This window comes from Schistocerca serialis, chromosome 4, assembly GCF_023864345.2.
Source record: "Schistocerca serialis cubense isolate TAMUIC-IGC-003099 chromosome 4, iqSchSeri2.2, whole genome shotgun sequence".
In the NCBI taxonomy this organism is placed as follows: Eukaryota; Metazoa; Arthropoda; class Insecta; order Orthoptera; family Acrididae; genus Schistocerca; species Schistocerca serialis.
Window position 1 is genome coordinate 245,358,628 of NC_064641.1, and position 16,277 is coordinate 245,374,904.

Consider the following 16,277-nt stretch of genomic DNA (forward strand, 5'->3'; position numbering starts at 1 on the left):
AGAGTTTCGATGAAGTTTGGAAGGTAGGAGACTAGGTACTTGCAGAACTGAAGCTGTGAGGACGGGTTGTGAATCCTGCATGGGTAGCTCAGTTGATAGAGCACTTTCCCATGAAAGGCAAAGGTCCCGAGTTCAAATTGCGGTATGGCACACAGTTTTAATCTGCGAGAAAATTCCATATCGGCGCTAACTCTGCTGCAGAGTGAATATTTGATTAGTGGAGCCAAAAGTCAGCTATTAACAGGTGACGAATTAACTGAACTAAGAAGAATATATTTTTGATACTGTATAAAAAAAGGTACATACAAGAGAGGTTGGTATATAAGTTGAAAAAACGTAGAGCTGCATGAAATTCACTTCACTTCAGTGATGTGAGTGAAAGGTGGAGTTAGTCTGAAGCAGTTAAGGAAAACTGAATGTACTAGTGTAACCTTAATGTATGTTAAAAATAGACAAAATGATAAAAACTTTTAAAGGGACTAACTCTTTGCAAGATCAACATGATCCGAGAGGGAAAAATGTGAGTGGAGATAATTGCATTGTAGCTTGACAGAATTAGGGTGTAGAATGTCTCCAGAATGTAAATTATGATGATTCCACTTTCAGTAGCTTGGTATGAATGACAAAAAATGTCATTTTTTAGTGTCAAACATTTTATTTTATCTTATTAATAACCAGTCTTCAATGTTTAAATTTTTAAAACTGCTGAAAAATTCATGAGTTAAACTGTGGCAAAGAAGCTTCCCATGTTGTCAGTATATCATTATTGCTTCCACATTATATCCTGTGTGTGACATTTACTAAAATTTTAATACCCTGAAAGATATTTCATTTTATCATCATCAGCAACACCTTCAGGCATAACATACAGAAGCAAATAAGGAATAGCAGAGAATGTAAAAGCGGCAGTTTTAATTTTTTATTGTTCCTTTTTCATGCCACTCAGTTAATAATCTTACATTTCGTGCCTGTGCAGTTACTGAAGACTGTAGGCTGGCGACTTATACTGGTGACGGGAGCAGTGTATGGTAGCCTGTACTTATATGAAAGATTGACGTGGACCAACAAAGCAAAAGAGCGTGCATTCAAAAGGCAGTATGTTGCACATGCTACAAAGAAACTCCGGCTTATTGTTGATTTGACTTCTGCCAACTGCAGTCACCAAGTACAACAGTGAGTATAAATGCAGTACTCATAAATAAAACAACTACATTTTTCAAAAGTTTTCTTTTTGTGGTAGTTTGCACAGCTGTCACATTTGAGAAGCAAAAACCATTTGGCTCCCTTTTTCATTATTTCCAAAGATTAGTTTAAAAATATAGGAAAATGAATAGATGTATTTCTGTTGTATAATGTATAGAGGTATTTGTGTCAGAGGTGTTTATAAAATATATAGAGCAGTTCACCAATAACATTTGACTGAAGAATTCCATAGGTGAAAATGTGGGGTGGGAAGAGCTAACATTTAACCATAACAAAGCCAGCATCATTTTCATTTTCTCTCTGGAATAGATAGCTTTTTGATTTCCTCATTAAGAAATGACAGAAACATTGCAGTAGTAAATTGCATACTTGAAGTTCAGCTATATTGTTCTTATCAGATTATGCCATTTCCACCACCATGTTCACAGGGAAAGGCGTTTTGACATCACATAAGGATTAATTGTGGTGAAAGTGAAATTAAAGTACATACATAAATTGCATGTACTGTTAGTGTTAACACTTTGAGTCAGTAGCTTTAGATACCAGCATAAGCTGGCATTGGTGGGAACAACAGGTCTATCACATTACTTTAGTGGATATAAAGTGATCAAACTTAAAGAATGCATGAAAAGTGCTTCAGTCTTAGATTGGACATGTCCGGAAGAACAGACACCATGCAGAATCTGCAGCTGTGAAACATTATAAGCAAATTGAAGGGGATCACTACTGTCGGCTCCAGTGGGACATTATACAGAATCAAATACATCCGACCTCCTTTGGGAATCTCAAAGTAGCAAAGATTGAGAAAAATTGACAGGGATTGCAGATAGGTGGCACTTGTTGGGAATGTGGATTGTCTGTGAGGCATGCCAGGATACTCCATGCAGTTGCAATAATGCTGTGCCCCGGAAACGCAGTTGTTAACACACTTGCCTAGTAAGCAGACCCCAGGCTAGAATCCCAGTCTGGTACACATTTTTGTTCGTTGCCACTGATTCCACGTAATGTCCTGATGGCAGTGATCCCCTGAAATTTACGAATTCCTCCATAAGATATATTGTTGTCCAAATGAGAAACATCAAGTCATCTCCTGAAACAGAGACAAATTTTTTTGAATGCTTTAAAGTTCTTTTGTGAGAAGTTAAAGAAAGAGGACAAGAAAATAAAGTAATTCACAAAAGTTCTGGAAGAAGGAAAGATCACTCAGAGCTGTGGATAAGAGAAGAGAAAATATGGGAAATGAATCTTAAGTGATATTTGACTAACAGCCAAGATTTAAATTGAGGGGAATAATAGTAGTAGTAGTAGTAGTAGTAGTAGTAGTACAGGGTATCCAGCAAAGGAGTCCCTTATTTCAAAATTAAATATCTTGAAAACTAAGGTCGATAGATGAATGCAACAAAGCTGTAAGAATTTTATACAGAAGTTTCAAAATAGTTTGAAAACCTGCTAACAGATGGAGATTAAGTCACAATATGTAGTGCCTGTAAATACTGCGCAGCAGCTCAGAGTGATCAATTCTCCCGTTGAAACATGAAAGGAGGTTAGTGTACTGAAGGAAGAGGTTGAAATCATGTAGGAGGAACAACTTGCAGAAGACTGGGAGAAATTTCAACCTAAAATCATCAAAACAGCAAAAGAACTGATCCCTCTTCGCAAAAAAACAAAATACTCAAGGTGGAATGAGGCATGTAGGTATGCATTAGAAGAAAGAAAAAAGGTATTTTAAAATTACTATTGCAACATGTCAGAAGGAACACAGAAGAAATTCCTTTAAGTTTGCAAATGAACATCCAAGATTTTAAGACAAAATAAATCAACATATGTCACTAATCAACTGGAGTCAGTTGAAGACAAATTCAAAAATTGCAACACACATTATTTCTATAAGACCTTTCTGTAACAAATCAAATGATACTCACCACAGAATCTCTGCTTTTGAAAACAAGTTGGTAAATTAGCCCAAGAAAATTCCCAAGAACTATCCTCATACTTTTCACAGCTTTTAATTTTCTTGGAACCCAAAGAGAAATTCCCAAAAATACATGCTGAAATCATAACAGGAAGTTAATCTGGACCACCAAAAGGAGTAGCTGATTTACATATCAAGAAACTTGAAAACAACAAAGCATCAATGCAGAATGGAACTGTAGGTGAACCTTTGAAAAGTTTATGCCCAAACTCAGTCAAAGATATTACAAGAATAATCAGAGACATTTTAGGAATTGAAAATATCCCATATGACGTGAAGATTGCACTATTCCATCCAATACATAAAAAAGGCAACAAATCAGATGTAAACAACCATAGAGGGATCTCCCTCTTATTCGTCACTTACAAAATCCTATCATCTTGTGTCTTGAATAGAGCACAAAAGCAATTAGAACCCAAATTAGCAGAATATCAAGCAGGATTCAGATGGAACAGGTCACACCCAGAACCAGTTTTTAACCTCAAAAACATACTATTTGAGCTCTCAGTGAAAAACCTTTAGTATGCAAAATTGTAGATTTCAAAAAGGTGCTCGACACAGTAGACTGACACTCACTATTCCAAACTTTAGAAGAGAGGACACTAGATCCAAAAGCATGAGAACTCATAAAACAAACTCCTAAATGGAATGATATCGAAAGTAACATTTATGGAGGAAGTCATAGAGACCTCAAACACGTGCAAGACAAGGAGATGGACTCCCTCCAGCTCTGTTCAGCGTCATCCTAGACAAGGTTATGGAAGAATGGGGGAAATAACTCGGATTTTGGAAGCCAGTCTTACAGACCTTTCCCAAAAACAAACTCTACATACCATACCTCATGTTAGCAGACAACTTGGCAGTATTTACAGATGATGAAGAGACTATTGTTAAACAGCTTGAGATACTTGAAGACTGTGTAGAAAAAGTAGGATTGCAAATCTCAATCGAGAAAACTGAATTCATATGTTCAAAGACAAAAATTCGTGAGGCTGAAAACAAAGTACAGTAAAATCAGTGGGGTCCCGTACTTTAAATATCTCAGGGAAATCATTGAGCCGACATACCCTGAAAAAATCTCACAGCAAAACCGCCTCCAAAAAGTCAGAAAAACATTAAGGCTAGTTAAAACTCACTAAACAAAAAATCCATGTTACAACAGAAAAGGCAGACAAAAATTTGGCTCTACAACACAGTCATTAAACAAACAGTGATCTGGACAAGTGAAACATTGACACTTAACAGAAAATATGAACTTGAAGAAATCAGAAAAGAAGAGAGAAAGATCACAAGGAAAAGTTTAGGAGCAAGACATACCAAAGACAGTGACAGGCTACAGTCTGTGAAAACAACAGAAATGTTTTCAAATACCAATATTGACATTAAGAGAAGGCAAATGAAATACTTTGTTCATCTCAACAGCCTACCATAAAAACTATTGACAGAAAGGATAACAGACTATGTTCTCTCACTTAAGAACTTAACATCTTGGCTGAACAAAATTTGAAGGACCTCAAAAATGCAAACATAAGGCAAATTAGCATTTTAGAAAGAGACACCTTCAGGCACAAAGTAGACAAATGGGAAGCAACATCAGAGTAACCAAAACAAAAACAGTACAGACTGAAGTGGTTGAAAGAACGTAAACAAGCCTTCTTGAAAAGAATGAAAGCCTATTTGAACAACAGGAGGAACTTGAAGAAAAGTTGGTTGAGTTATTTGCTTTTTATGTCTTCCAATTTTTGAGATAATTTGCTAATGATTATAATTACAATATTAATAATTATAACAACTTGATAAACGGATGGGAGAGCTAAACTTGAAAGCAATACCTTTTTATAAATGGAAAGAAAAAGTAATTTAAACAAATAAAATATGATAGGAAACCAGAGGATGGTGCCATTAATGAGAGACATGTTTAAAGGAAGGCAGATACTGTGAGACTGGAATTGGTAGGGGAAGAAGGCTGGGGGAGGGGGGGGGGGGCGCAGAGAATACAAAATGAACATGCCTGTGGAAGACCATGGAGAACAGCAGAGAACTAGAATACAGTTGTAATTGTGTTCTGTCATCCATGTTAAGTATGCATCCCCTTACCAAATCATCACATTGGATGGCTCTATCCCATAATGCTCCAAACGTTATCAATTGGGGAGAGATCCAGTGACCTTGCTGGCCAAGTTAAGATCAGTCGGGCATGAAGACAAGCTGTAGAAACTCTCACCGTTTGTGGGGGGCATTATCCTGCTGAAATGTAGCCCAGGATGGCTTGCCATGAAGGGCAACAAAACAGTGTAGAGTTTCGTCGACATACTACTGTGTTGTAAGGGTTTCGCAGATGACAAGCTAAGGTGTCCCACTATGAAATAAAATAGCACTTCAGTCACTCACTCTTGGTAGTAAGGCCACATGGCAGGTGACAGTCAGATTTGCATCCCACTGTGTTCCGCGATGTCTCCAGACATGTCTTTGACCTGGAATCTCATTGACTGGATTAGAAATGTTTTCAGTGATGAGGCCCACTTTGAATTGAGCCCCAATGGCCAACGAAGACGTGTCTGGAGATGCTCTCGACAGTGGTGGAATACCAATGTGACATCGCCCTCTTATGGCCTGACAACTAGGAATGACGGTCTGGGTTGCCATTTCATTCACAGGAGGACCTCTTTAGTTGTCATGCATGGCGCTCTTAGAGCGCAGTGCTCCGTCAACAGTATTGTACTCCCCATTTCATTACCAATCATAGGAAACCATCGTGGGCTTACATTTCAGCAATATAGTGCCAGCCCATACACTGCGAGAGTTTCTGCTGCTTTGTCTTTGTGCTTGCCAAACCATACTTGTCCAGCAGGTTCCGTGGATCTCTCCCCAGATGAGAATGTTGGAGTACTATGGCAAAGCTCCCCAACCATTTTGAGATTTTGATGATCTAATGTTTCAAGTTAACAGAATTTGTCATGATATCCCCTTAGGACGACATTCAACTACTTTGTCAATCAATACCAAGTCAAATAACTGCTTGTCAAAGGGCCAGAGGTGGACTAATACATTGTTTCCCAGTTTATGTAACTCTTACTCTTGAATAAATTACCCCATTTTTCTGAAATTGTAATCTTTTGTTTGTCTGTACATGTACAACACACCCACCAATTTCCATCTCATTTGGTTAATTCCTTAGTGGTGCATTGTTTGTTTTGTCTTTGAATGTAGGATATTTGGGAAGAACAGTCTCATGTAATCTAAGTAACTGTTTGAGAAGGTAGATTCTGAAATAAGATGGAAAACAGTATTATAATATGATCCTTGAGTTTCTCCCTGCGTATTTGATAGTCAAAATATCCACGGGTGTGCTGCCGGTCTATAGTGTCCAACGGGCGCAATATTTCGGCGATCATACATGTCGCCATCATCAGGTGACCTGACGGACTGAGCTCCTGTGAACGTGCCGGTACGGAGATCCATACGCTATGGCTGCTCAGGGGGAGCTGGGTTCGGTCGCGGAGGTGGCCAATTTAAATACCCTCCGCCCACGGCGCACTCCCTCCGCCGTCCGCGCCCCGCGCCATGGTCGCGCGGTGGAACAGATTGCGACGGCGTCTGAGATGACGTTGGTGTGATGGCTCTGTCCACCGTGGTCGTCACAACTATACGTTTGCTCGATGTACTCTCGTTTAACCCAATCGCTGGTTCCCAAGCCCTGCTAAGATTATAGCCACAGTCACGGTTTATGAGGTCGTCATTGGTGCGAATTTCGGTGGCCTCTCTAACAACTCTGTCCCAGTATCTCGACATCTGTACCAGAATCCTTGTGCGTTCATACTCTATAGCGTGATTTTCCGACAAACAATGTTCAGTGACCGCCGACTTGCTGGGAGTTGTATTCGGAGGACAAAACACAGTTCCGACCCGGTGTTTCTTCAAAATGCGGGTGATTTTCCCTGAGAGTGCGCCTGTATATGGAATAAAGGCAGTGCCTACCTCCTCCCTCGTGATTTCATCCATCTCCACAGCTTGTGCTGTAGGGGTTGGGCGGAGAGCACGTTGAATCTGCCACTCTGAGTACCCATTTTTTCGAAATACAGTTCTCAGATGTTCCAATTCCTGGGGTAGACTCTCTGCGTCAGAGATAGTGCGCGCCCTATGTACTACAGTTTTAAGTACCCCAAGGCGTCAAGGAAAGGTAATTTACGCTCCGTGTCAGTCTCGATAGTTAATTTGATGTTGGGGTGTATGGAGTTTAGATGTGTAAGGAAGTCAAGGAGTTTATCCATACCATGTGGCCAGATGACGAACGTGTCGTCTGCGTAACAGAAAAAGCAAGTAGGTTTTCATTTGGATGACGACAGGACTTCCTCCTCGAAGTTCTCCATGTACAAATTCGCTACCACCGGTGAGAGTGGGCTATCCATGGCGACTCCCTCTGTTTGTTCATAGTATTCTCCATTAAAAAGAAAATACATGGAAGTCAAGACATGCCTAAAAAGTTCAGTGGTCTTCTCATCAAACTTCTGACTAATCAATTCTAGTGACTCTCGCAGGGGTATCGTCTTAAACAAGGAAACGACGTCAAAACTCACCATGATGTCTGACTCATCCAACCTGAAGCTATCAAGGCGTTTAACAAAATCCACGGAATTACGGATGTGATGAGGGCATTTACCCACATAAGGACTTAATATTCCCATCAGGTATTTGGCCAACAAATATGTAGGTGCCCTGATGTTGCTGACAATGGAGCATAATGGTACCCCCTCTTTGTGAACCTTCAGGAGTCCATATAGTCTAGGTGGTACCGGACCTTGGGGTAACAATTTCTTAGCGTCACCCTCCGATAAATCTGCGTCCTTGAGAAGCGACCTCGTATTGTTCTCCACCTTCTTTGTAGGGCCAACACTGATCTTCCGGTAGGAATCGTCATTTAGCAGGCTCTGCATCTTATCAGTGTAGTCCTTATGGGAGACAACAACTGTAGCATTGCCTTTGTCAGCCGGTAAGACAACAATTTCAGAGTGCTCCCTCAGATCACGAATGGCCGCCCTCTCTTTACTGGTGATATTTGACTTCATCGGCTTGGATTTCGTCAACGCACGACAAGTTTCATGACGTATTTCCTCAGCTGATTCAGACGGAAGTCGAGCTGCAACCTGTTCAACAGCACTAACAATTTCTGCGACTGGAGTGAACTTGGGGGTGGGAGCGAAGTTGAGACCTTTCTGCAAAACCAAGACCGCACCATGCCACTCAAATTGATGACAGTCTTGCACGGAACCTACAGAGATGGTTTGTCAAGGAAACGTGAGAACTTTGCTGTTTGACGTCCTGTTGCCTTCTTATGGGCAGAATCAGCTGCAACCCAGGTGACACCATCAATCCAATCCCAGGAAAAAGAAGTGAAATTACTAGCCAGTTGCAAATGTAGTTTGAGTAATTCCTGTGAGATAAATTCAAGGCTCCGGTAGGTGAATTGCACTCTCTCACATACCGGTGCGAGGCTGGCTCCTTTCTTGATTCTCTTAGCTGCTGCAGAATCGATGTGATGCATAACCTTAGCAAAATTTAGAACAACATTCTCGGAACGACATCTCTTTAGAAAGGCAAGAGTTCTTAGCAAACGACATCTACGGTGGCACAACTTTTCAAATTTCTTCATGCTGCGGTACATCTCCTCCCCGTAAAGGTCTATGATGTGATTCTCGAGTTTCTCCCGGCGTATTTGATAATCAAAATATCCACGGGTGTACTGCCGGTCTACAGTGTCCAACGGGCACAATATTTCGGCGATCATACATGTCGCCATCATCAGGTAAACTGATGGACTGAGCTCCTGTGAACGTGCCGGTACGGAGATCCGTACGCTATAGCGTGTTTGTCGGAAAATCACGCTATGGAGTATGAACGCATGAGGATTCTGGTACAGACGTCGAGATACTGGGACAGCGTTGTTAGGGAGGCCATCGAAATTCGCACCGATGACGACCTCATAAACCGTGACTGTGGCTATAATCTTAGCAAGGCTTGGGAACCAGCAATTGAGTTAATCAAGATTACATCGAGAAAACGTATAGTTGTGACGACCACGGTGGACAGAGCCATCACACCGACGTCATCTCAGACGCCGTCGCAATCTGTTCCACCGCGCGACTGTGGCGCGGGGTGCGGACGGCGGAGGGAGTGCGCCGTGGGCGGAGAGTATTTAAATCGGCCGCTGCCACGACTGGACCGAACCCAGTTCCTCCTGAGCAGCCATAGCGTACGGATCTCCATACCGGCACGTTCACAGGAGCTCAGTCCGTCAGTTCACCTGATGATGGCGACATGTATGATCGCCGAAATATTGTGCCCGTTGGACACTGTAGACCGGCAGTACACCCGTGGATATTTTGAATATTATAATAAGTTTTAGAGTAGGATATTCATTTGAATGGTAAAAAGTCAGCAGACTGTAACAGGTGTCTGTATTATCACTATGAATCCAAGATGGCATTTCATCTACGTACTGCAATTTCGCATGCAGTGTGGCTCTGAATTGTGCTAATAATTAAATGGTACGAATTTTTCCACCATTCATTGAGTGGTTTTCACCTGTTCACCTTATGATTACCGTATGAGAACTGCTTAGAGGTAACAACATTCAAAACCAAACATCTAGATTTTTGAGACGTATGATTCCGGGATCCATATTGTCCTCTTTATATTTTGATTAATGTCCCTGCTGTACACAAGCTCTTCCATTATACTCCATAACTAGAAATCACAGGCTGTCAAGTTTCCCATTAATGTGCTGTCAGGGTAATCGTGCAGATCTTTCATGTCATATGGGAAATATTAAACTAATGCAGTCTGCATTGGAAGTTGGTGAACATTCGTATTTATTTTGTAACTGATAGAGAAATAGATATCAATTACCATATTTACCCCTACATTTAAGGGGCTCCTTGAGAAAAATTTATTTTTACTTATTCCGACTAATCAGATTTCAAACTCTTTTAGTGACGTTAATTATCTGCATGTAGGTTAGTATTATATCTATTTTAAATTGAGGCCATTTATTGATTTTCTACATTTTGATAATAAAAGGAGAAAAAATAAACTAAAAGAAAAGTGGTTTGCATTAATTTTTATCTTCATTATCTTTCTTACTTACTAAGCCTGTAGTCTGGGGTGTGTGTATTTCTATTTATCACCATCATCCTAATAGGACAGTTGGAGATTTGCACATCTTCGTTGCCACAAATATTTTGCTGTTTCTTCTGAATACATTGTGATTTCTTAGGTTGTGGTGGAACCTGTGGAGGCAGCGGTTTTTAGTCAAACGCATATCGAATTTCGCTTGTATACTGACATGATACTGAAACTTCCTGGCAGATTAAAACTGTGTGCCCGACCGAGACTCGAACTCGGGACCTTTGCCTTTCGCGGGCAGAAGTAAAGCTGTGAGTACCGGGCGTGAGTCATGCTTCGGTAGCTCAGATGGTAGAGCACTTGCCCGCGAAAGGCAAAGGTCCCGAGTTCGAGTCTCGGTCGGGCACACAGTTTTAATCTGCCAGGAAGTTTCATATCAGCGCACACTCCGCTGCAGAGTGAAAATCTCATTCTGACATGATACTGTTTCAATTTCTCTTGCTTCCAAACACATCATCAACCCGCTGCTCTCTCATTGGCTGCATAGAACCAGCAGCTGACATGCCCCATTTTGTTCCTGTCAGTCCTCACAGTGAATGTCATTAAAATTGCTGCAGGAAACATGTAAGTACACCTAGGCCTCTATCTAGACTTTTACCATCTCGTGCAAAAATGTATACCATTATTGTGTATTTGTCCAGTTTTAGTTTAGGCAGTTAAAATGGATTCAGGTACGTTGCAGATTAAATGTAGTAGACATTCATAAAAAGCCAAAGTACAGTTTATAGGTTTCCTTGGTTGGCAGAATGATAAAATTTGTTGCCGCTAACCACTCCTTTCCCCTCACTCATCCTAGTTCTATGCCAAGCTGGTGTTACTGTTCCCCCTCCAACCCTTCCATAGTGCTGTGCTTGAGCAACTGTGAAGCATGGACTGCACTGTCTTCTAGGGCGCAGGTCATATTAACAACACCAACTAATACATAAATAAAAGATGGCACTCAGGATTCAATAAAATTCTCAAACTTTAGCTTGTCCCATGATCTAGTGATGTCCGTTGGTACTATCTTCACAATGGACCTTGCCAGTGTAAATTATTCTCACGATAACAATTACCATCAGTGTAATATGATTTAGTTTGTTTTACACTCATTTAATTCTGGATTAATTTTTTTTCTTGTCTCATCTGAATCTCACCATCTTGTTCTAAAGCTGACTAAAAGATAGTAAAATTTTTACCCAGTATTATGATATGTGAACAGTGACTGAATTTCTCATTTTTCATTACAGTATCTCATAACCAAATAAAATATTGACTTACATTCAGAATCAAATAATGTTTTCTGAAGGGCAACATTTTCACCTTTCAGTGTTATCTTTACTTAAAAATCTCTAAAAAGTTTGTATATGGTATCCACATGTTTGAGAACTTTCATTGCAAACCTGCTCAAATGCAACAGGAGTTTGTAAGATAATAGAATTTGATGTTATGTCCTCCTCTGTTTCACAAAACTGTCAAATTTTAAGCAGAGCAGTAGAATGTTGTGGTGGCTAGTTCATAGTTTCTTGCATATCGCTTGCTCTAGCACCATGCGAATCAAAAGCGTGAGTGTTTGAGCAAGGTTGATACTCTATCAAGTGCTTCGGTGTGTTACAAAATCTCAAACCTGTTTCAGTGCAAGTATAATTTGCCCTACCTATCCATAACAGTTCTTCAAAATAAATCTGCACGACCTCAGTATCCCAAGCCCCATCTGTAAAAGTGAGACAACCCCTATATAAATCTATAAACATAAAATGATATGGTTATAATAGAGGGAAACATTCCACATAGGAAAAATATATCTAAAAACAAAGATGATGTGACTTACCAATGAAAGTGCTGGCAGGTCGACAGACACACAAACATACACACAAAATTCAAGCTTTCGCAACAAACTGTTGCCTCATCAGGAAAGAGGGAAGGAGAGGGAAAGACGAAAGGATGTGGGTTTTAAGGGAGAGGGTAAGGAGTCATTCCAATCCCGGGAGCGGAAAGACTTACCTTAGGGGGGAAAAAAGGACGGGTATACACTCGCGCACACACACACATATCCATCCACACATATACAGACACAAGCAGACATCTGCTTGTGTCTGTATATGTGTGGATGGATATGTGTGTGTGTGCGCGCGAGTGTATACCCATCCTTTTTTCCCCCTAAGGCAAGTCTTTCCGCTCCCGGGATTGGAATGACTCCTTACCCTCTCCCTTAAAACCCACATCCTTTCGTCTTTCCCTCTCCTTCCCTCTTTCCTGATGAGGCAACAGTTTGTTGCGAAAGCTTGAATTTTGTGTGTATGTTTGTGTTTGTTTGTGTGTCTGTCGACCTGCCAGCACTTTCATTTGGTAAGTCACATCATATTTATTTTTAGATATATAAACATAAAATTACTGATATCTGCAGCTACAATTTAATGTGCAATTATTAGGCAACCTCATAGTTTTCAAATGACAAATTTGGAAAAAAAACCTCATCTTATATTCAAGTAAATAAGGTTCATCACATACTCCTTTCATTTTACTAAAATGTAGACTTTCGCGGCCGGAAATATCATCTCCATTATAATTATCTGGGCTGTTATGCTTTGGTCGGTTGATGAATTTTGCCTCAATTCCCAACGTTTTGTCTCCGACTGCGGGAGACATCTTCAAGGGGGTCCGTAGGTCAATGGAAGGTCCAATACACCCACTGGCTCACTACTGACTGCTGCTAAATTCTGCGTCCGCGTGCTCCCCCACCACGGTGTGACGTCACGTGTTTTGAAAATGTCAGTGCAATTGGCCGCTGTCCGTCGCCGTTTATCGCCGTTGCCATCACCCAGTAGTGGACGGGTGGTACACATCTTTAACACCGGCATCCATATACCGTTTAATTTCACGCCCTCCTCCTTTTGGTTGAAATTATTTGGGTGTTTAGCGATTTCGATTGCCTCCCTGTAGAGCCTTTCGTAATATCCGCTTGTGGCCACTAGTACTTGCGTCTCCTCAAAACGAATATTGTGGTTCCCTGGCGCAATTCGGTTGCGCTACCACCGAGGCTTTGTGGATTGCCCAAAATTCATAAAGAAAACGTGCCGTTAGGACCGATACTAAGTGCCATTGGTTCGCCCACCTACTCGTTAGCTAAGTTTTTGACTACGCTGTTGAAACTACACGTGGGCCATTCGGACTCTTATATAAAGAATTCGACACATTTCATCAGCAGATTGAATGGCATAGTGGTCCAGCCGGAGGACATATTGGTCAGCTTCGATGTGGTCTCGCTGTTTACCATGGTTCCACTTAATGATGTATTGGAACAGCTGGATCGAATTTTTCCTGCCGATATTTTAGAACTGTTTAAGTGTTGTTTGGCGACCACATACTTCAAGTGGAATGAACAGTTTTATGAGCAAATGGATGGCGTGGCTATGGGAAGCCCTCTAAGTCCCATAATTGCAAACTTCTTTATGGAGAAATTCGAAGAACAGGCCTTAGGTACTGCCAGCAAAAAACCAAATGTATGGCTCCGATACGTGGCTGACACGTTTGTGCTGTGGAGACATGGTAGGGAGGAACTAAGCCGGTTCCACGAACATCTAAACAGCATAAACTCGAGAATTCAGTTTACAATGGAGGAGGAGGTAGACGGCAAGTCACATTTCCTCGATGTGCTTGTTTTTAGAAACGAAAATGGTAGTTTGGGCCACTCAGTATACCGCAAACCCACACACACGGACCGTTATTTGCACTGGTATTCGAACCACCACCCACAACAGAAGCGGGGTGTTATCAAGACGTTAGCGGACAGAGCTAGAAATATTTGTGAACCTGAGTTGCTCGACGCTGAGATGGAACATCTCCACAATGCACTAATGAAGAATGGATATTCGTCCGCCGAAATAAAACGTGCGTTGAGGCAGCCACGCAGAAATCATACTGACGTACAAGCTACTGCAAAATCTAAGGTTTTCCTGCCGTTTGTTAAAAATGTAACGGAAAGAATAGGGGGGATCTTGACGAAGCGGAATATTACCGTAATTTACAAGCCCACCAGGAAGATACAGGAATACCTTAAGCCTGCCCAGGACGCTCGCAAACCTTTGGAAAAAGCTGGAGTGTATAGGATCCCATGCAGCTGTGGTGATGTTTATGTGGGTACAACTAAAAGAACTGTTTCTAAACGTTTGGAAGAGTACAAGGGAAATTGTAGAAGAGGAGAAACGGAACGATCAGCTGTTGCGGAGCATGCTTTCCAGCCAGGGAACCACAATATTCGTTTTGAGGAGACGCAAGTACTAGCGGCCACAAGCGGATACTACGAAAGGCTCTACAGGGAGGCAATCGAAATCGCTAAATGCCCAAATAATTTCAACTGAAAGGAGGAGGGCGTGAAATTAAACGGTTAAAGAAGATGTGTACCACCCATCCACTACTGGGTGATGGCAACGGCGATAGACGGCGACGGACAGCAGCCAATTGCACTGACATTTTCAAAACACGTGACGTCACACTGCGGCGCGGGAGCGTGCGGACGCGGAATTTAGCGGCAGTCAGTAGCGAGCCAGTGGGTGTGTTGGACCTTCCATCGACCTACGGACCCCCTTGAAGATGTCTCCCGCAGTCGGAGACGTTGGGAATTGAGACAAAATCCCTTCATTTTGTTCACATGTTTGTGAGAACAGAATAAATTTTTTGCGTCACTGGTATTTGACTCACTTTGACCTGATAGTTCTTAAAGGATATCTTGTTACTGACACCTTGAATTCAGTGAAGATTATTTTTAGTTACCAGATTGTAATTCCTTTTTTAAAATTTTTTCTACATTGTCATTCAGTCTCTCTGGCATAATTAACTGTAGTTTTTCATATATCAGTAGTATTTTGTAATTTCACTGGACAGATATCTTAATTTCTTCTAGGGAGCTTTCAAGCACATTTGCTCGTCTTTGTCACCTAGTGGATGAGGCATCAACTGACATGGATGAGGCCATAAAGTCACTTGAGAAAGAGCTCAGGTCGTTGGAGGAGGCAGCTGCATCTGCTAAGAGTTTGCGTAATAAAGCAAATTACCTTGCACAGGAGCTAGCTATGTTTGAAGAGACTTACCTGCAGTGTGATAATTAATAGATTATTATTACTTAGGCACTTGTATAAATGTGCAGTTAACAGCATGAAACACTCACTACTAGTCACCGGCGATTAACTGTTAATAGTACACAAGCTGTAAGTGGCTTGGGACTTAACACATATATCATTGTGATATGTTTCAAGTTGTAAGCTGTGCAGTGCTTGGTGGTGACTTCTGTTAAAAAACATAATGTCATCGCTGTTTCACTGCACATGATGGTCCTGTTATAATTGTTAGTCTGCTCATAGCAGATTGTGGAAAGAGTCATAGATTATGTGTAGCATAAACTGAATGCACAGTTTGAATAAAGTACAATAACCATGTCTTACAAATCAGAGTCCAGTTTGGATATCCTGTAGTCAATAAGGATATCACAACATGATTATCTTGCTTTATTGGTCATCATTGTTAAATCATGATGTATAAAAATTCATCTGTATTTATTCATAAATGTATATTGTTAAAACTTGTCATTTTGTGATTTATCGTATGTTAGTAAAAAAGCTTGAATCTATGATAGGTTGTCTGTTTACATATAAATTAAGTATACCGTTGGGTGTGCTCTGTACAGTTGTTGATGTGGTCTTCAGTTCTGTATCTGATGATGTCCTGTGATTTCTGCCTTGGGAAGAAATATTTATAAATCCATTTTCTGTATACAGAGTTGTAATATTTGTGACAATATTTGTACTACACTAGTATTAATGAGCATAAAATAACATAATTTGACAGGTGTTCAGTAAGTTAGGAATGGAGAATTTGATTTGAAGCTGAGTGTTCCTAAGGCATCTGTTCTTCAGAAGATTAAAAGTCTAATAATTGAATTTCA

At 40.8% G+C, this 16,277-nt stretch overlaps 1 protein-coding gene across 9 annotated transcripts in view; it reads left to right on the plus strand.

The window, feature by feature from the left end:
• LOC126473643 (transmembrane GTPase Marf) overlaps positions 1-16,277 on the plus strand; it is a 180,187-nt gene extending 163,910 nt beyond the window's left edge. For all 9 annotated transcript variants that reach the window (XM_050100836.1, XM_050100834.1, XM_050100837.1 and 6 more), the window contains 2 exons: positions 977-1,173; positions 15,240-16,277. In XM_050100836.1, coding sequence (XP_049956793.1) covers positions 977-1,173; positions 15,240-15,444 — 402 coding nt within the window. In that variant the 3' untranslated portion in view covers positions 15,445-16,277. The remainder of the gene's footprint in view (positions 1-976; positions 1,174-15,239) is intronic.